The sequence below is a fragment of the Lampris incognitus genome, chromosome 2, assembly GCF_029633865.1.
Source record: "Lampris incognitus isolate fLamInc1 chromosome 2, fLamInc1.hap2, whole genome shotgun sequence".
In the NCBI taxonomy this organism is placed as follows: Eukaryota; Metazoa; Chordata; class Actinopteri; order Lampriformes; family Lampridae; genus Lampris; species Lampris incognitus.
In genome coordinates this window covers 8,977,074-8,999,582 of record NC_079212.1, presented here as the reverse complement: position 1 = coordinate 8,999,582, position 22,509 = coordinate 8,977,074, and the positions used below count along the sequence as shown (strand labels likewise).

General features: G+C 45.2%; 1 protein-coding gene across 1 annotated transcript in view; it reads right to left on the bottom strand.

Moving 5' to 3' along the window:
* Window positions 1-3,594: 3,594 nt before the first annotated feature.
* The window catches only part of LOC130108502 (plakophilin-1), a 39,468-nt gene continuing 20,553 nt past the window's right edge, over window positions 3,595-22,509 (bottom strand). The window contains exons 7-15 of the mRNA XM_056275460.1: window positions 20,352-20,520; window positions 19,977-20,094; window positions 14,926-15,093; window positions 14,651-14,827; window positions 13,288-13,441; window positions 12,965-13,151; window positions 12,212-12,296; window positions 6,237-6,347; window positions 3,595-5,398 (exon numbers count right to left, since the gene is read on the bottom strand). Of these exons, the coding sequence (XP_056131435.1) occupies window positions 6,273-6,347; window positions 12,212-12,296; window positions 12,965-13,151; window positions 13,288-13,441; window positions 14,651-14,827; window positions 14,926-15,093; window positions 19,977-20,094; window positions 20,352-20,520 (1,133 nt within the window). The 3' untranslated portion in view covers window positions 3,595-5,398; window positions 6,237-6,272. The remainder of the gene's footprint in view (window positions 5,399-6,236; window positions 6,348-12,211; window positions 12,297-12,964; window positions 13,152-13,287; window positions 13,442-14,650; window positions 14,828-14,925; window positions 15,094-19,976; window positions 20,095-20,351; window positions 20,521-22,509) is intronic.

Sequence of the window (22,509 nt, the reverse complement as noted above, 5' to 3'; positions counted from 1 at the left end):
CTGACACGCACACTCATGCACACACATTCATACACTAAGACACACGGGCTACACACACATGCACATACACACACAAACACACTGCGCATGTGTGTGTGAGAGAGAGTTTGATGGTGCATGTGAGGGGGGGGTTGATGTTGTGTGAGAGTGTAGCTGAGAATTACGGCCTACACGGCCTCTCACCAGGCGGTGTGGGCCATAATTCTCATCATGGCCCAATGAAAAGCCATGTATTATGAATTGTGGCCTACACGGCCTTAAGAGAGGGTGTGTGGGCCACAGTTCTCAGCTACACCCTCCCACACACACTGTTTAGCCCTATGGTGGTCTAGCGGCCTGTCCAGGGTGTCTCCCTGCCTACCGCCCAATGACTGCTGGGATAGGCTCCAGCATCCCCGCGACCCTGAGTAAGGATAGCGGTTTGGATAAGGAATGAATGTATACAAATACACACACACACACACACACACACACACACACACACACACACACATTAACACAAGGAGACTGCCGATCACATTATCTACATGTTCTTTATTTTATGCACAGACTCAGTGACAGCCAATATTCCTGCTTTACTAAGGCTGCATGAAAGAGCCACACAGCCAACACCAATTACACACTCCGTATGTATTAGTACACACTCTTCCCCAACGCAGAAACCTCAACATGCCTCCAGAAGTAAAGAACATTTTGAAAAAAAATAATAATTATACGATGTTTCTCAAGTAGTTTGGCCAACACAGCCGTGTATGGATCCCCCTTCTCTCCCAAAAAACGTCACTAAGGGAATCGTTGCTGGGCAATGGAAGCTTGGGATCTCAAAAGGCGGGGTGGTTTTGGGATATCGTAGGCTGTCTTTCAGTTCAAACAGACTTCTGTTGTTACATCAGTGACAAATAAAGCGCCGCATAGGATAAACAGGTCTGTCTGATGAAGGGATCTGAGTCAGATGCCTAAGTGTAGGGTTCACCGTTGAAAAGGGGGGGGGGGCTCTTGGTCGATTCAAAGCTCTTCAAAGGGGTCATAGCATGCTTTCTGGGGGTTTTCCCTTTCCTTTAGCGTTTATTAGCTGGGAGGTGCAGGTAAAACGTCTGCGGAGTTACAAAGTCCACGCTATTCTCTCGAGAGGCAGCTGGCTGCCTCCTGTCAAGTGTCTCTTGCGCATGTTCCTGTCAACTGCGGAGGTGCCCCTTGCGCATGCTCCTGTCAAGCGCCTCTTGCGCATGCTCCTGTCAACGTGACGGTCCCGTCAACCGCGGAGGTCCGCCATTTTGTCTGCAGCCAGCTACTCTTGATTCTCTCCGACACAAGACGCTGCCTGAAACGCGCTTCTCTCCGTTACTTATTACGTCACTATGTGACATTTACATAACGGCGCGTAGCGGCTAGTTTGGCCCGCCCTCCAACAAGTTAGGTAGAGCAGACGGGTCACAGATTAAAAAAAAAAAACCCGCCAAGAAGTTTGGTGAGCGCGTGTCACAATGTAGAGGAGACGCCATTTTCTTCGGCGCGAACCGGGCACAGCTCAATGCCGGGCTTTCGATTTGTTTGCCTTTCTTAAAGAAGAAAGCACCCGACAACAGACCAAACTCGTTGTTTGCCAACCGTCAATAAACACGAAGAAGAAGAAGAAGAAGAAGAAGAAGAAGAAGAAGAAGAAGAAGAAACGACGACAACATTGGACGCAGTTCTTTTTTTTCCCCAACGTGTTTGTTTGTTCACGCCGGGGGTTTTGGCTATGCTAGTGCTAAAACACCGAGATGCTGCACCTGTAAAGGACCGCGTGTTGGAGTCAGAAGGCCAAGCTGTAAGTAACATTAAATCTCCCAAATGTTTGTCTCGTGTCGCTCGTCGGACCAAATGTCTTGTGAATACGGTTTCAGCTCAAACAATCAAGCTAACGTTATTTAGGTAGCTAACAGCGATTAGCTCAGAGCAATACAGCCGTGCGCGGAGCAGTGCGGCCCTTCACTTCGACCATATCCACTCAAAACCTTGGCGTTGTTTTCGTAAGTGCCGAGGAGAAATGTCACCATCCCCAAAACACGGTTGTTTTTTCAGATAATAAGTAATTACCTATAATCTTTAGAATACCAAAAGCTTGTCAAATTACGGCCTCCTTGGTAAATGTATTGTAGCGAATTCGGGGGACAACGCAACCACAGGAACTGCCGCGGCCGGGAAGCGAACCTGTATCGCCCGCACCGCAGAAGGCATCGCTAACCGCTCGACTAAAGGGTCAGACCCACGAGCCAGCGGCCAGCGTGTCTTCTTATCCATGCACGTTGCAGTATTGTAAAGCTCATGAACGAGACCTCGCCAGTCGGTTGGCTAACAGGTCGGACCCTGAAGTCGGCCGGTTAGCGCGCGGCAGTGACCCGGGTTCGCGTCCAGGCTGCGGCGGTTCCCGGCTGCCCCCCGAGTTTGCTATTGTAGCGAATTCGGGGGGGAGCCAGGAACTGCCGCGGCCGGGACGCGAACCCGTATCGGCCGCACCGCGGGAGACATCGCTGACCGCTCGGCTAAAGCGTCCGACCCGTTAGTCCAGGACCAACGTGTCTGCTTATCCATGCACGTTACAGTATGTACACTACATGTTCTCGCTGAACAGCTTGCTCGAGTAGTATTATAGTATAGTACGTTGACTAAGGTGGTCAGGGTTATGTTATTGTTGCATAACGTCACACTTGTGAACAACTTTGCTTCTTCTCTTCAGGTATAACGTAGGCCGTGTTATAGGTTTATAACCCCTTTAAAGCTCTTAATTAATATTCGCCTGGCTGTGCTATGATTGGTTGAGTACGAATACTGTCGTCATACAGAAGAGACGGAGGGTGATTGCTTGTAGCGGTCGTGGCTCACGTGTATTGATAGCTAACGTTACCTATCAATATCCACGTGTATTGATAGCTAACGTTAGCTATCAATAGGGTTAGGGTCTCACTCGCGCGCGCGTGCGCGCACACACACAGAGGATACTGTCGTCTGTATGGCGACAGTATTCACGCTCAACCAATCGTAGCACAGACAGACGAATATTAATTAGATGTTTCAAGGGGGTTATGAACCGATAACACGGCCTATGTTATAGCTCCTTCCCTTCCTGATACGCTACTCTGCATCTTCTTCTGTACCCCAGCATCTGCCTTCATAGACCCTCTATTGCCCACTAGTGGATAGCCCACTTCACTACAGTAGATATTTAATATACTCCAGCATACAAATAACAGACGATGCATGGAGGTACTGTACGTCCGTTTGACGACAGCAGAATAACAGTTTACTAGCCACGTAACCCTTGTTATTTCCTGACAGCAGGCGTTTTCCACTTCAGTCGGCATTTTAGCGCATTTCCCACACGTACACCGATTAACAGGCATATATATATATAGAAACATTTTTATATACAGCTTGTGATTGAAACTCCACCGTTATGTTACACAATAAGCAGGTAATGATTGTAGTATTTATCAGAGACGTCCCCCAGACAGCATCTGGATGTGGGACACTTTAGGCAGTGATGCAGCACTGATGGCCTTCTTCTGGCCCTGACAAAATGGATGTGAGCCTGAAGTGGCCCATATGTATAATAGCAGATATGGCCCAAATATGCCAAATCGAATGTAGGCCTTTTTTGGCAAAGACGCGGTGCTCTCAGCAACATGTAATGTGGATGGGACCCTGAAGTGGCCTGCGTGGTAAATGGTGAATATGGCCCAAATATGACAAAACAAATATGGGCCACCTTTGGCAAATATGTGGCACATGTGGCATTGCTATGGCTCGGTTCTGGCAAACAGGAGCGGACCGCCCAAGTGCCATCATTCCACGTGGTATGTGGGCCGGATGGAAGAAAGCTGAAAGTCAGGTGTGGGACGGGTCCGGGCCACAGCAATTTTGCTATCTAGGCCTGCTGTAATATTTGTTGCTGTGGATGTTCGTACTGTCCACGCTCATATTCCGGATCGTATTCGGCCTTGAATATGTACAGATGATGCACATTATGTCATACATTCCAACCGTCAATGTCAATATTCATCTTTAGATCACCTCCATCAGTTTGACAGATCACTGAAACGCCGTAAGGCAGTGAGAGCCGGTAAAGTGAAACTGTTTCTGCTGATTGAATCACAAACGAGACCTCAGTACTGAGCAACATGACGGACCTGAACAACACGTGGTCGAATCCAGTCATAAAAAAACTCTGGCAAAGGCGCGGCTGACACGTTAGCATGAGGACAGGTAGAATTACACCTGGACAAAAGTAACCCCTGGCTGTTTCTCTGTATGTATTATGTTATATATTTCAAGTGGACAATTGATGGAAAATTGAAATAATTTGGCTTTCAAGTGCCCGTTGAGATGGATTGAAACTGTTGACTGTATTGCTCTATGTGTCTTTCCACCCAAGATGCCTGAATCATGTCACAGAAACATACAGTAAAAAGTAAAATAAGACCATTGCTTGCATAATGTAAACATAATAAGGTACACACAATTTCTCTGGTGTAATGTCAAAACTCCAGTATAATATATAAAAGTTATATAATCCTTTGCATGCTGCATGACATTATATTCAATTACGTTATGACCATTTACAGTCAGAAATTCAATACCTTCAACAACACATGGTTTTAAATCAGAATGTAAACAGATTGGTTCTCTGAACAGGACTTTTTGGAGGTATGATGTTTTTTACATTGTTGTCCTTTTGTGAACCTTCACAAACACTCCGTTGTTTTCTGTTTTTAATTGCAGAGAAGTACACTTATTTAAGTGTCAATATTCATTTCAGTTACTCATAGAATGAAGTGGCCCAATTTTTTCACCCCGCTGACTTTCCCCAGGTCATTTCCAACCTCCATTCTCCATTTAAATGGCTGACACATTTCAGCTTAAGCTATATTACACTACCAATCTTCCAGCTGCTGTAGATTTTACCTGTGATGTCTTTCATGTTCATATTCACTGCTACGCCGCGTTATCTCAACATCTCACTCTATCTGCTATCAAAAAGCTGCTAATACACAATGACCCGATCATAATAGTCTTAACACTGGCAAAAGCATCATCATCATCACAAGCACAATCAACTTCCCATACACTCGCCTCCTTTACAAACAGATGCATATACACACCATATATATCCAAATTAAATACATCACAACATTATATATTTTAAAAAAAAACACACACACCATGTGGCAAGCCTCTGGGTACATCTTTATATGCTCTCTCTTTTTTTCTGTCGTATTTACAATGTTTGATTAAGTCGCAGTCCATACACACTTTCAACAGGCCATGACTGAACTCAGAAGACACGCTGGTAAAGAATGTTTTTGCACGCTCCTCCAAGCGAGGGTGTGTCCGCAGCGATGTCTAAACATGCAGGTTTCTGAAGTACACACACACACACACACACACACACACACACACACACACACACACACACACACACACAGTGTGAGAAAGAGAGTTGGGGATGGGTGTTGGTAGAGACGGGGAAAGAGGGAGATAAAAGGAGAAAGTCCTTTTAGACATTAACACTTCACCTTTAGCATGTTGATCTTTGACCTCTGAACACTGATTATTCTTGTGTCTGACTAGAAATACTACAGCCATACTATACTTACTATGTAGTGCCCGTTTTTTAGTATACTAGATTAAACTGTTCATTGTATAGAAAATTTAAATATACTAAAATTGCCACATTGCCATACCAAAATTGTCATATGACTTATACTAATCTCAGCAAAAAAATCTAGTATGAATTGACTGTCACCATTATGGAAGAAAATGGTAACTTTGCACATTTTTTACCACGGAGACAGAGTGCAGTTTACAACCAGGCAAAACTGAGATGGCGGATATTGAAGAAACCGCAATTCAGCAACATTTCAAATGTAAGTTTTTAGTACAAGGCTTGTTTTAGATGTAAATAAACAACAAGACATATACCACTGCATACTGGTATATTATCTCACTTCACTTGTAATAATGCCGAAAATAGCGAATTTGCATGGTGACCATGGCGATACAGGTTGCAACTTGTCATTTCCGCTAGTTGTCTAATGATAATATAGCAGAATCATGCTGCATACTTAACAAGTTTTGATGGAATAGTACTTACTAAACAGTATAGTAGTGTAGGTATGCAGTATGTATGAGTATGTAGCAGAGTATTCAAACATATCCACAATCTTTCAACCCAAGACAAGGAAAGAGAATTGTACCTGTCTCCATTGTGACTTTCCACTTCTCCCTCAGACTCATTCAATCACCTGCACTGACTTGTGTGCTGCTGTGGTGACATTGTTGACAAATAGAGATTTGCCAAACCCGAGCTGGAGGCGAAAAGGTTAAAAAAGAAAAGGGGAAAAAAAAGTGAAAAGTTACAGGTTTTATACAACTTCCTGTGCATGCACACATACACCATGGCTGTACAGTAAGTACCATACATGCTGCAGAGATTAAAGTCAGCTAGCAGACACATTTACACATTTTGATGAAAGAGAATATTGGTTGAGAAAAAAAAGTTCCTAATCGACCAAACTAGGTTGATTCTTTGCACATCATGCCTCAGCGAAACATCCCCTAAGTTTTCTCTGTTTTGTGTTTGCACAGTGGGCTGTATCGCTGTTTGGAATAAAGAAAGAGGTTGTTTCAGATTTGATCCATTATCCAAACCATTTATCCTGCTCTCGGGGTCATGGGGATGCTGGAGCCTATCCCAGCAGTCATTGGGCGGCAGGTGGGGAGATATCCTGGAAAGGCTGCCAGGCCATCACAGGGCTGACACAGATTTGATATGATGCAAAAAGGCATTATTATACCTTAATTTAGACCAGCAAATAGATCTCGATCAGTGTTAGCTTTCTCCATGCTAACATTTTGTGGTTAACTTTTCACCGTGTGGGTGGCCCAGTGGTTAGCGCTGTTGCCTCACAGCAAGAAGGTCCTGGGTTCCAACCAGGGCTCGAAATTAACGATGTCCCGATGTCCCGGGGACCATAAAAAATCCTACTGGGACACAAATATATTTTGTCCGGGACAGTGAAAAAAAAATGTCAAAGTAAACTTCGAAATAGGTGTTATTTGCACAGTCATTAATTATGAGTATCTAGACGTTACTTTGTCGTTTGAATAATTTAATAAAAACGTGTGAACGGCGAAACTACAGAAGGCTTACGTTCTTGCGGCACCTCACGATAGGGCAGTCAATCACCTGTTCGTGCAAATCATAGAATGCATTCTACGTCATCCACTCTGCCAGTGGCTGCTTGACTCGCACCAATGCAACATTCATAGAGCCAGAGCGATAGACCATCATCAACGACAGTTAAAAGAAGAAGAAGAAAGAAATGCTGAGGTGGTTGAATAAACAGCCCCCTGATGCAAGCCCCAATACTGCCGACTCCCGAAACTAATATTCATATGTTTAATAAAAGAATAAGTATTTTAAACTTATATGGTGGACCAGAGTCCATGGTGTGATGAAGTGACAAAAAAGGATCAAATTATATGTATTCTGCATAATTGGGGGGGCGACGACAAGAATTAAAATTTGGGACACTGTTGGTTGAATTCGGGACAGTTGTGGGACACCGAGGAAAAAAGTTAATTTCGAGCCCTGGTTCCAACCCTTGGTTGTCCAACTTTGGGAGTCATCTCAGGCTATCCTCTGTGTGGAGTTTGCATGTTCTCCCCGTGTCTGTGGTGGGTTTTCTCCGGGTGCTTCGGTTTCCCCCACCATCAAAAAGACATGCATGTTAGGGTTAATACTCCTGTCTGTGCCCCTGACCAAGGCATGGCAAGACGAACTGGAGTTGGTCCCCGGGCGCTGCATGCCGGCTGCCCACTGCTCCTAGCTACACAGCTAGGATGGGTTAAATGCATCCCCTCACATGCTAATGCTAAGGTAGCACTTAAGCAGCTACAATGTGCCACCAGCAGACAACAGACCAAACACCTGGACAATGCCTTTATCATACGTGGTGATCTTAATCAGGCTAACCTCAGGGCTGTATTGCCCAAATTCCATCAACATGTCTCCTGCCCCACTAGGGGACTAAACACCCTGGACCATCTCTATACTAACATTAAGGACTCATACAAGGCTACTCCCTGCTCCCACCTGGGGCAGTCTGCCCACCTCTGCCTGTTCCTGGTCCTAGCCTACAAACCCCTTATAAAATGGATCAAGTCAGCAGTAAAAATAATCACTGCCTGGCCAGAAGGAGCAGTCTTTTTGACAACACAGACTGGAGAATTTTTGCACATTCAGCCACCCATGGCTCCCATATAGACATTAATGAACAGACATCCGCCGTGCTATCCGACATTAACTTTTGCACTGAGAGTGTCACAACAAAAAAATCAATCTGCACCTTTCCACACCTGAAACCCTGGATGACCAGTGAGGTCATCCAGGGCTGGGATGCAGCGTTCAATTCAGGTAACTGCGAGGCCTACAACACAGCCAGATCCAACCTCAAAAAGGGCATCAGAACAGCCAAACATAACTACACCATATGAATAGAGGACCACTTTCACAATAATTCTGATCCCTGGCGAATGTGGCAAGGCAGTCAGTATATCACAGACTGCTAAAGCTCCAATAGCGGTCCCACTGTCCATGATGCCTCCCTCCCAGATGAACTAAATAATTTCTTCGCCCGCTTTGACAAGGACAATACTGACCCAGCCACAAAAATCTCCACCCATCCAGACGGGCACAACGAGGGGGGGTGCAGAGGGTGCAATGCACACAGGCGCCGCATCAGCGGGGGCGCCAAAAGTACAGTGTACTGCGCAGAGTGAACACGGAAGGCTGCCGAACTGGACTGCATCCCGGGTCGGGTCCTCCGGGAATGCTCCGACCAGCTGGCTGACGTCTTCACAAGTATATTTAACCTCTCACTGTCCCAATCCATAGTCCCGGCATGCTTTAAGGCCAACACTATCATTCCTGTTCCCAAGAAATCAACACCCACATATCTGAATGACTACCGACCCATAGCACTTACCCCCATTGCCATGAAGTGCTTTGAGAGACCGGTTCTGGCTCACATCAAAAACACTATCCCCCCACATTCGACCCACATCAGTTCACCTACCGTTCCAAAAGGTCTACGGAGGATGCCATCGCCACTGCCCTGCACTTTGCTCTGACCCACCTTGAACTTAACATCGCATATACATCCGGATGCTGTTCATAGATTACAGCTCTGCTTTCAACACTATCATCCCCGCTAAACCAACCACCAAACTCCTCTCTCTTGGCCTCAACCCCTCCCTCTGTCACTAGACCCTGGATTTCCTGACAAACATACCTCAGTCTGTTAGGTTAGGTGACCACACCTCCTCCACCCTGACCCTCAGCACAGATGCCCCTCAAGGCTGTGTTCTGAGACCCCTCCTTTTCTGCCAACTCACCCCTCAAATGTAATAATTAAGTTTGCGGATGATACCATAGTTGTAGGCCGTATCACCAACAATGACGAGACGGCCTACAGGGACAAGATTCAGCACCTCACATCATGGTGCACCACCAACAATCTTGTCCTCAATGTGCAGAAGATGAAGGAGCTAATTGTGGACTTAAGGAGGTGTAGAAGCTGCAGCCACTCCTCAATACACATCAATGGGGTGGAAGTGGAGCATATGTCCAGCTTTAAATTCCTTGGAGTCCACATCAGTGAGGACCTTTCCTGGACATCAAACACCCAGGCCCTTGTGAAAAAGGCCCAACAACGCCTGCATTTCCTGAAGAGGCTGAGAAGTGCCTGTCTGTTCCTCCAAAATTCTCACCAACTTCTACCACTGCACCATAGAGAGAATCTTGACCAGCTACATCTCAGTGTGGTACGGCAACTGTTAAGACCAGAAAGCTCTGCAGCAGGTCGTCAAGGCAACCCAGCGTATCACCGATACCCAGCTCCCAGCCACCATTCCATCAGGTGCTGATTTCATGGACTTAGGGATGCACCGATACCACTTTTTTTTCAGACCAAGTACAAGTACTTACATTTGAGTACTTTCCGATACCAAGTACCGATATGAGTACTTAATAATGCCATTACACTTCTTACAATTACTTTGAAAATGTGTTTTATTTTCATCAGACATTGTTCATTCCCTGACTGTAACAAACTGTCGTTACTGACATTTGAACACTCAGTTATACGTTTTTCTTAAACATGGCGTTGCCACACATTTCACTAAAATATAACCACACCTTTTAGAGTAACAAATTGTCGTTACTGACATTTTCACATTCAACTGCATGTTTCAGCTGTTATTTTCACCGCCCGCGGGTTGTCTCTGGACATTTTCTCTCGCTTCTCCAGCATCTGCTGCAAAGTTGGTTGTTGCCGTTTCCCGCTGCTATTAGCATATGCCTCGAACTCGGCGTCGTGTTGGTTCTTCAGTTGTTTTATCAAATTGCTTGTGTTGAAAGAGCTAGGTTTTTTTTTTTAGTCTGCGGTGGTGTAGCGATCTAAGCATCGGTTTTGTGTCGATGCAGTTGCCCACCGGGGACCGGGGTTCGCGCCCCGGTCTCGTCGGCTTGTGTTTGTCACATGAATGCGTCTCTGTGTGTGTGGGGGGGAAAAGCAGTGGTTCGGCCTGGATTCGCCTTGTCACCAAAGTGGCGAGGCGTCTCCTTCGAGACTGCCGGCCGGAGAGATGCAGTACGACGGCGGGTGCTTGAACTAGAATAGGGATCGATTGGCCACTACATTTTGCTGAGCATAATTTGCGGTCGGCTTTACTTTTGTCACTGTCGTTTATTTTGAAATATTTCTACACGGCTGACATTGCTCCTCCTCCACCGCCTCCCTGCTCAACTGAGAGGTGAATGTAACGCTGCTGTAAAGTGGTATCGGGTGTTGTGTTGTTATATCGGAGCAGTTTTATGATTACAAAGTATACGCGCACAGCATCGGACCGATGCTGGTATCGGTATTGGACCGATGCTGGTATCGGTATCGGTGCATCCTTAGTCATGGTGGATACGGAGTGAAGTCCAGTGTCTGCTTTTATAGACCAGACTTCAAAGTGGTAAGGTAGCCTCGTCCTGATTGGCTGAGTATGTACATGTAAATTTCAGTGTGCTAGAACACATAGGTGTCCTAGGTCCGCCTGTGCTCATATAACTAGGGTTATGATGCTTAACCTCCATGTTTACTGTTAACAGTTTAGACAGGTGTCTGCAATGCCGTAGAGCCTCTGGCCAAAAAGTGTTTTTCTGTCTCTGTACTTTTCTACACACCGTCAGCATGAAAGTCCTCTGGCTGTTTATGCCAAGCCTAACATTACAATAACAGATAGGAATTAAAGATCAGAAAACATTTTATTAGCCATCAAAGTTCACACGCGCACAAAGGCACTTTCTGGATTTATGTATGTGAATGTCGTTGGAAGAGATTAAACTGTCTTTTTTTCCCCTTTTTCCGTTTATGATTCTCCCCACTGTCCTCACCTCTTGACTCATCTGCCAACTTTCTCTTTTTACATCACATCTCAAAACAGTGAGTCAACATGGAAAGAGGCTGGTGGAATCTCCCAAGATTCCTGTGTGACTCTTGTCTGCCCTCAGAGCGGGTGTGGTCGGGAGGGAGGAGGTGTGTGTGTGTATGTGAGAGAATTGCAGAGCAGAAACAGATACACCCAGACTCCTCCTTGCCTCCTTCTACAGCTTGGAGTGTACACAAGTCCCAGCGCTCAGCTCGAACCATAAATTAACCCGTCGCACGCCGTGTGAATACAAACTCAACCACTTCCCTTCTTGTGATTCCTTTTCTTCCTGTTCTTGGCTCCTTCCGATTTCAATATGTACTGCAGTGTTCCTGTTCCGTGTGTGTGTGTGTGTGTGTTAGGTTTATCTATCCTGGTGGGGACCTGGTGTCCTCATAAGGATAGTAAATGTATGAGCCACCTACTTAGCAGGTTTACGGCCAGGGCTACAACATGGTCAGGTTTAGGTCTACTACTAAAGTATGGCATTAGAATTAGGCTCAGGGTTGAGTTTAGGTTTAAAGTCGAGATATTTTTGGCCCATTGTAGGGTTAATAGTCAGGGTTAATTTTAGGGTTTGGGGTTAGGGAGGCTTTTCGGTCCCCATGAGCATAGAAAAAACAAACGCGCTTATGTGATTTATGTTTGTGTGTGCGCGTGTGTGTTGTTTTACAAGGAGAAAGTGAATTACCTTTTTTAAATGGCCTTGCAGACTCTTGTCATTCCACAGGCTGTACAGCAGAACCGACGCTGCTTTACTGGCTTTAGGAAAAGACCTGAAAAGAAAGAGAAAGCGCTCGCATGGGAGAAGAACATGAGATAAAATAAAAGACACAAAAAATAAAAAAATAAACCGAGGCAGGAAACGATGAAGGAAAACAGTGTGAGGAGAGGAAAAAGGTGACAGCATACTGTGGATTATATAGTGGATAGGATAAGGCTACACACCCCTGTAAAACGGCGGGTTTTTGTGATGTAAAAAAAAATGAAACCAAGATAAATTATGTCAAGTTTTCCCACTTCATTTTGAATTTGTAACCTATAAAATTGAAGTGAAAAACGGACACTTTTTTGTTGTTGTTTGAATCCCCCCCCCTTTTTTTTCTCTCCCCAATTGTACTTGGCCAATTACCCCACTCTTCCGAGCCGTCCCGGTCTCTGCTGCTCCAACCCCCTCTGCTGATCCAGGGAGGGCTGCAGACTACCACATGTCTCCTCCGATACATGTGGAGTCCCCAGCCGCTTCTTTTCACCTGACCGTGAGGAGTTTCACCAGGGGGGGAAGTAGCGCGTGGGAGGATCACGCTGTTCCCCCCAGTTCCCCCTCCCTCCTGAACAGGGGCTACGACCGATCAGAGGAGGTGCTAGTGCAGCAACCAGGACACATACCCACATGAATGTGTGTATATGTGGTTTGAATATTGACCGCGGGTCCACATCTTACCTGTTCTCACTCAGGTCAGCGAGTGGCGACAACATTTCACTGCTAATGACCTTCTTGCCGAGCTCGGCATTGGCGGAAATCAGGCTGTGCACGGTGTGGCAGGCAGAAGCCATGGTGTCATCAGAGTTTCCCATCTCGCGAGTGCCGGAGGAGAGGAGGCTGCAGAGGTCAGGCAGGAGCTGCCGCGCTGACCAGAAAAAAAAGAAGGTAAAAAATCTACACGGGAAGTTGGCCCGCAAATGTTCTCTCATCTACCCTAAGCATATGCTACATGCGTTAGTAGAGACAGCCAAACAAGACAGACATTTTGCTGTTCTCCTTACCAATGGGGGCCTGGAGGCTGCCGGTCCGGGACAGGTTACCCACCAGCGACATGGCGGTTTTCTGCAGGGAACGATTTGGAGACTTAAGCAGAGGGGAGATGTACTGCAGAGCGCCCAGCTTCTGAACCATGATCTGACTCATCGCACTGGATCCCTGCAACACAAACGGAGCCAGAACCGCCAACTCAATTCAGATCTACAGATTATTCTTCACATGACTATGATGAAGTTAGTTTAGAATTTACAAACTGGTTGTTGCATACTTGTATCCTTATTCATTTCTCTCTCTCTTTTTTAAACATTCACACACAAGACGTTTATTCTATGCTTGCGTGGACTTTCATTGGCAACGTTCATTCCCTAGCCCCAAACCCTAACCTATCCTAACCTTAAAGGTCCCATGAAACGGCCAGGTGGATCAGGCCCATCCGGACTGACAGCTTGCCCATACTACTTTATTAATCCCCTTGGGAGAAATTCTTCCTTTGCATTTAACCCATCCTAGCTGTGTAGCTAGGAGCAGTGGGCAGCCGCCGTGCAGCGCCTGGGGGCCAACTCCAGTCCGTCTTGCCATGCCTCGGCCTGGGGCACAGACAGGAGTACTAACCCTAACATGCATGTCTTTTTTTTTTTTTTTTAAAAAAACTTCCTCTCTTACGTGACTGACATTACGCTACGTTGTGTTACTCGTGTTATTTTTCCCACCCGCAGTCTGCGAAGACCTGCCCCTAGTACCACCTCTGATTGGCTCTGACCCTGTTATTCTTACCCACCATCTCATTCCTCATGCCTAAACCTAACCAACGAATGCAACGAGTGCCAGCCAAACTGTATGAAACAGAAACGGTGGGGTGGGATTTAGTTAGGGGAAGGAGATTGATTTGATGAACATCCAATCTCTGCTGGGCATTTTTAGAAGAATGTGGACATTGATCTGCTATTGGCTGGTTCTAGTTTGGTGGTAGAAGATCACTTATTTTCTCTCAATCTCACATCCATCCATTCATTCATTCTTTGGACTTTTTTGTTGGTGTACGCTGGCAAATGCAGGATTAAATAACCAACAAACATTTTATTTGCCAGGAAGAGAAAAATATTCTCAAACACAAAAACATCTTTTGTGATTTCTAAAATATAGTGTTAAAATAGGTGAATGTAAGATTACGATAAAGAGCTTGGAAGAATGAAAACAGATGTACCATAATCCCAAGTCCTAACATTAAAATAAACCCTGGACAACCAGCTAAATTGTCCTCACTTTGCAAAACTGTCCTCACTCTGATGGATAGAAAATCAATCTGGTCTTCATAAAAACAGCTGAACAAGAACACACACCCATACACATAAACAGCGGGTCTCCTACCATTCCCTTGCTGGCAGTCAGGTTCTGCAGGGCGCCGCAGCAGGCCTCCAGCGTGGCGTCTTTCTGGGCTGTTCCCAACAGGTTCAGGTAGGTCTGCATGGTCTTGGGGTGACACAGCCACTTCACACCAGTAGAGGTGCTGTCCTCAGGCGCATCTTTAGTCACGTCAAACACATTCTAAAGTAGAGGAAGAGGAGAGGAGGTGAGAGGCGCTGGAAGGAATAGGAGGAGGTAGTTGAAATTTAGAGTCCAAAAGATGGAGGTATGATGCTGACCTCCTTTTGGACTTTGCTGCTCTTGGGGCTGAAGCAGCCAATGGTGGAGTTTTTCTTGTCCACAGAAGCACTGTCTGTCGGTGGGTTGAACTTGGCGAAGCACTCGGGAGACTCAGTCTCCAGCTGGTAGGTCAGATTATGAAGGATGCACACACAGTTCTCCACAGACTAAAGAGGAGAGGAGAGGTGATATTAAAGCTCCATTAAGTGATTTCTGATCACTAGATACTGTAGGGATGTCCCGATCAAGTTTTTTGGGCTCTGATCCGATTTCGATCATTTAATATTGCTATCTACCGATATCGATCCGATCCATTTTCCTAGAATAACCAATCCAATGTATATGCTTGACAATTGAATAGGGAGCAGTTCCTTATCCGATGAGAGGGTCTAAGGACAGGATGTTGTTTTGCTGTTAAGGCCACTGCAGCAAATTTGTAATTTGTGATATTGGGCTATACAAATAAAATTGATTTTAAAATTGATTTTTGAATAGCTCTGCAATGCATTAAGAAAGAAAACGCCTGCATCCAAGCTGTTCCTCAATGGGTTTTTATTTATTTTCAAAATAAACAGTATAAATATGCCTCTTATCACAAGTCCACTTGTAGTGCAGCACTGGTTTCAATTTGTTCCTTTAACCAAATAGCCAAGTAATTGTAAACAAACTAAAATATATAGCTTAGTCCACTTAGTGCAAATAGTCACAAAATGCTTGTCTATTTCCCACATGTTCAGCATCTCCTCAGTTGCCTGTTTGACATGCTCTGCTGTATGAGACTCGCGAAACGGATGTGCATGCAATACCGCAGACTTCAACTCAAAAGCGGAGTCGATCCAGTGTGCACTGATGCGAAGCAGTGACATAGGGCTAACATCCGAACTCCAAATGTCTGTAGTAAATGCAATAGCCTTCACATCGGATAAAAGACCTTGTAGGTGGTCACGAACCTTGTCGTACACCTCCGGCAGGGCTGTGCATGACATGTAGTGTTGGGAGGGTAGGACATAACGTGGCTCCAACAGCTCCAAAAGACGGTGAAAACCACTGTCTTCTACCACAGCGATGAATTCAGCTAGTTTTTCAGTGATCTTTTTGGCCTTGTTGCTGCCGGCAGGAAATTTCCCTCTCTTTTTTAAAGTGCCCCCCAGTGTGAGTTGCTTCGGTGCAGCCTTCGCCTTGGTTAGCTGAGTGAACTCGTTAAATTCTGTTTCCTGTTTTTTTTTTTTTAGGTGCCTAATCAAGTTAGTGGTGTTGTATGCAGCTCTACAAAAAACGCCCCGTGAAATTGCAAGTGGCTGTTGGGCTATTTACAGTCTCTATTTTAAAATAACACCACACTTCAGACATTTTAGCTGCGTCCTGGTCATGCCAGATTCTGCCGCAAATTGTGCTCCCCGTTTACAACAGCTGCGTGACAGCGGACTGAGCGGAGGTGTCGCAAAATAAAACAAAAGATCGGACTTATTTTCTGCTCGATCCGATCCGATCTCTTAAAAAATACCTGGATCGGCCCCGATCCTTAAGATCGGATCAGGACATCCTTACTAGATAGCGGCTGGTAGTGCTACAGAGACTCTCACAGCAAAGCCGCTCCTCACCACACCCTTCCTGGCTGTACCGTGGCCCAAGTGGAAAAAACCAAGTGCTTTGTGCTTTCTCAACTGATTGTTTGCCTATTTCTTCTGGAAATGGAATTGCACACTTGTTTGACAAAACGTGCTAACTTCATCCTGTACATGTTTCTATGTTATCACGCTTGCTTCACCCTCAGCAATATCTCTTAATGCAGCTTTAAAGAATCTGCTCCGAGGAAGACCGCAACAGTCTAAATGCATAAACATGTTTTTACTTGACCTATCCTAATCCTCTCATGCAAGAGTCCTTTGGACCTCAAAGAAAGGCCTAGTCAACCAGACGTATACAGTTTGCTTTTCTTTCATTCATGTGACTCAACTGCCGAAAGTACTTAGCTTAGAGTTCATCCACCCACCTTTTTAATTCTTCATAACTGTTCATGTGGATCACACCGGTTCATTCTCTCCCACTTCACCACTGATACTCTATTCACCATGTCATGACCTAGATGTTCCTCAATTATACGCTGAATATTCCTTAAATGACTATTTAGTAAAGACAGCTAACAGAAACAAAGCTCTTTACAACGCTGTGATGCAGTGCCAACATGCTGTCCAGGGTCAACATGAGCTGTTTTGCAACACCCACAGTCACACTCCAAATTCTCTCTTGACACAAGGTAAGTACGATCTCTAGCCAGCATTGGGCCGGCCGTTGGCGTTTCCAGGGTGTGAGGACATTCAGGGTATAACCCGGACCTCTGCAGGGGTCTGTGTGTGTGTGTGTGTGGGGGGGTGTCCTCCCCCTGAAAACCTTTTTGATAAACAAGCTCTATTTTGATGCGTTTTTATGCACTCTGGCATCTTATTGACGTTTAAAGTACATGTCTTAATCATTGAATAATTGAAATGTGTACCTCAAAAGCTGTTGTTTACATTCCAGATTAGTTATGCGTTGTGATTTTAAATATATTAGTAGTTGTTAGTAATTAGTATTAGTCTTGAGTAGAGAGAGGCAGAATACTTCACAGCTGCTATCATCACACATGTATTGATTGACATGCTACAGTACCAGACTAGAGAAAAACAAGTGTATTTATGTTAACAGTTAACTGGAATATTGAATTTTCCTTCACACACACACACAAACTGGGAGATCTGCATTTATTCTGACAGGTTGTTATGTTATGAAGACTATTGCACATTCACATACATTACGTTTGTTGTTGAGCTTCACATAGGCTTACATGTAAAATTATATTGGGGGCTACACTCAAAACGTTCAAGTCTTAAGCCCCAACAAAATGGTCCGGCGATGCCCACATGAGCGATAATGTGTTGATTGGCAGTCACTGGGTGACATCTGTCAAAAAAGTGCCACGTGTAACAATTTGAAGAGAGTGGAAGAAACAAACTGACTGTTGTAACCTGCAGGACTGAAGTGAGGATGCCTGTACTCACACTGACACGTCTTATAGTCACAGTGACACGTCTTACATTCACACTGACAGATCTTATAGTCACAGTGACACGTCTTATATTCTACTCACACTCTACTCACACTAACATCTTATATGCAACTCACACTGACACGTCTTATACTCAACTCACTCTTCTCAACACTGACACGTCTTATATTCAACTCACTCTACTCACACTGACACGTCTTATATTCAACTCACTCTACTCACACTGACATGTCTTATATTCAACTCACTCTACTCACACTGACACGTCTTATATTCAACTCACTCTACTCACACTGACACGTCTTGTATTCAACTCACTCTACTCACACTGACACGTCTTATATTCAACTCACACCCTACTCACACTGACATGTCTTGTATTCAACTCACTCTACTCACACTGACACGTCTTATAGTCACAGTGACACGTCTTATATTCAACTCACTCTACTCACACTGACACGTCTTATATTCAACTCACTCTACTCACACTGACACGTCTTATATTCAACTCACTCTACTCACACTGACACGTCTTGTATTCAACTCACTCTACTCACACTGACACGTCTTGTATTCAACTCACTCTACTCACACTGACACGTCTTATATTCAACTCACACCCTACTCACACTGACATGTCTTGTATTCAACTCACTCTACTCACACTGACACGTCTTATATTCTACTCACACTGACACGTCTTATATTCACACCAACAGAAACCAATCCCAATCTGTCACAAACACAATACAGAGAATTCAACCGTACAAAGATACTGGTAGCATGACAGACATACAGAAATACTGGTGTCATGACAGACTGAAAGACAGACATACTGGTGTCATGACAGACAGACATATTGGTGGCATGACAGACAGACATATTGGTGGCATGACAGACAGACAGACAGAAATACTGGTGAAATGACAGACAGACAGACATACTGGTGGTATGACAGAAAGACAGACATACTGGTGGCATGACAGACAGACAGACAAATAAATAAATACTGGTGGAATGACAGACAGACAGACATACTGGTGGTATGACAGAAAGACAGACATACTGGTGGTATGACAGAAAGACAGACATACTGGTGGCATGACAGACAGACAGACAGACAGAAATACTGGTGTCATGACAGACTGAAAGACAGACATACTGGTGGTCTGACAGAAAGACAGACATACTGGTGGTATGACAGACAGACAGACAAATAAATAAATACTGGTGGTGTGGTGGTCTATTCCATTGCCTAGCAACACGGAGATCACTAGTTCGAACCCCTGTGTTACCTCCGGCTTGGTCAGGCGTCCCTACAGAAACAATTGGCCCTGTCTGCGGGTGGAAAGCCGGATGTGGGTATGTGTCCTGGTCGGTCGGGGCGCCTGTTCAGGGGGGAGGGGGAACTGGGGGGAACAGCGTGATCCTCCCATGCGCTACTTCCCCCCCCTGGTGAAACTCCTCAGTGTCAGGTGAAAAGAAGCGGCGGGTGACTCCACATGTATCAGAGGAGGCATGTGGTAGTCTGCAGCCCTCCCCGGATCGGCAGAGGGGGTGGAGCAGCAACCGGGATGACTCAGAAGAGTGGGCTAATTGGCCGGATACAATTGGGGAGAAAAAGGGGTAAAAAAAAAGAAGACAGACAGACAGACATACTGGTGTCCTAACAGACAGACAGATACATAGATAGTTAGATAGATAGTTCAGTGTGTGAAAGGAATGCTGTGAACTAGGTCAGTGGAGTCACCACAATGCAGGAGCAGAAACTTGCCGAACAGGGTTCAGTGTGAGTTTGGTTTGGCTTGTACACACCGTCACCAAACAGGAACACAAACGATAGGCGCCACAGACGTCTAGTCTAGGACGCTTTCTCATTTGTCTCCCCATTTGTTTGATTCCCTGTACAAAGAAGATCCAAACGTTGCATAACCCTTACAATGTTTGGGTAGGGCATAGAAAAAACAAAACAAACAAAAGCATCCCGCAGTTGGCATTCACCTTGTCATCTGGATTATCCTCCGCCACGCAGGATTGAACATAGATCATGAGTGAGTCGATGAGGCCTCGACACTCTCTCATGGCCTGCCTCTCATTCTGCCCAGCACAGCTCAGGTTTCTGCATGCATGCATGCATGCATGCACACACACACACACACACACACACACACACACACACACACACACACACACAGGTATATTGGTACAGGTAAACCAACACGCACTAATACACAGTGAAATACACAAAAGTAAGATTACGGAGAACTTCCTACTAAAGCGTCGATGGACTCTGCTCACGCTGCCATCTAGTAAAGGTATAGACCATTGTCATCATAAATAGAACAGCATTGTGAAAAAAGTGACACCCTCTCTCACCGCAGGCACCCGGTGGTGCTGTAGAATACATCAGGGTGGATGTTGTTGATGGCGCTGTTGTCTGACCAGCAGGTGAATGGCATCACCACGCTTTCCGTCAGAACCGGAAGGGCCGTCGCTATCATCTCTCCCTTCAGCTCATCAGCTGAAGACAAGTTCCACAGCAAACCTGCACAGACAGACAGAGTGAGAGGCATGGTATATTTCCGTGTATGTGTGCATGTTTATCTGTGTTGACAAGTAGGGTGCAACATGGTAATCCTGAGAGTGCTCATGCAGTTTCCTTCATTCATTCATCATCAGTCGCTTCTCCGGGGTCGGGTCACAGTGGCTGCAAGCTAAGTAAGGCACTCCAGACATCCCTCTCCCCAGCAACGCCCTCCAGCTCCTCCTGGGGGATCCCAAGGCGTTCCCAGCTCAGATTGGACATGTAGTCCCTCCAGCGAGTTCTGGGTCTACCCCGGTGTCTCCTCCCAGTTGGACGTCCTGGAAAACCTCCAAAGGAAGGCGCCCAGGAGGCATCCTAATCAGATGCCCTAACCACCTCAACTGCTCCTTTCGACCCAAAGGAGCAGTGGCTCTACTCCGAGCTCCCTCTGGATGTCTGAGCTCCTCACCCTATCTCTAAGGCTGAGCCCAGACACCCTACGGAGGAAACTCATTTCAGCCACTTGTATCCATGATCTCACCCATTTGGTCACTACCCAAAGCTCATGACCATAGGTGAGGGTTGGAAAGAAGACTGACTGGTAAATTGAGAGCTTTGCCTTCCGGCTCAGCTCTCTCTTCACCACAACGGTCCGGTACAACGTCCGCATTACGGCTGATTTTGCACCAATCTGCCTGTCAGTATCCCACTCCATCCTACCCTCACTTGTGAACAAGACTCCGAGATATTTGAACTCCTTCACTTGAGGCAACAACTCATCCCCAACCCGGAGGGAGCAATCCACCACTTTTTGGTAGAGAACCATGGCCTCAGACTTGGAGGTACCGACTCTTATCCCTGCCATTTCACACTCAGCTGCAAACCGCCCCAGTGCACGCTGGAGGTTGCGTTCGGATGAAGCCAACAAAACCACATCATCTGTGAAGAGCAGAGATGCAATTCTGAGGTTCCTAAAATGGACATACTCCTCACCTTGGCTGCACCTTGAGATCCTGTCCATGAATATCAAAAACAGAATTGGAGACAAGGGACAACCTTGGCGGAGTCTAACACCCACTGAAAATGTGTTTGACTTTGTGCCGAGAATACGGACACAGCTCTCACTTTGGTTATACAAAGTGCATACATTTTTTAAAATGTATTTTAAATATTTTGATATTTAAATTACTTAAATTTAATACTTAATTAAATTAAATTTAAATATTTTAAAATAATATAGTAAAAAAAATGTAAAAAAAGTGGTTTGCAAAGTATATGCAGTGTCACTGTATGTATATTGTGCATAATAATTGATAATTTATACAGCATTTTTCAAAGCCATTAGCTGTTTCCATCCAAAATGTATCGCAAATACTAAGCGAAATTTTGAAAAGTCGATGGAAGAAAATGCAAATGACACCTTATTTCCATTAACCAGTGTTTTTTCGAAAAACAACCTCCCGTGTGCAGGGAGTGGTGAGACATCATCAAAACAGTGTCGATAGTAGTTGCTTAGCAACAACACCAAACAGCCACTAGTAAAAGCTAAACTATGTAAGACTTTGTGAAGTCATGCTTTCAGCAAAACTGGTCAATCAAAGCACCTTTGTTTGCATATTTAAAAAAAATGTACCAATCACACATTCAGACTCGCACAGCCGCAGTGCTGTTATTTAACACAGATTACATGCTAGTTAATGATTCCTCGGGTGGTGGATAGCACATGTGCAGGCATCGCTAAAGTGAAAAAAAAAACGCCTATTTCTGTGAAAACGGCATCCTTTCGAACAAGTTTTATAACTCTGTTGTGTACAATTTACCAGTGTTCATAAATATGAAATGCAAATGATAGTATATGTCTCAGAACTCGAGTTATCTATGACTCCCCGCTGTAAAAGACAGAGGTCCAGTCTTAATGGTCAAGAATTTACTGCCCGCCACCGTTTCTAAGATGGTGGCCAGGTGAGACGACTTCTCTGAAAGAAACTTCAACCCTTAGCCCACACTGCT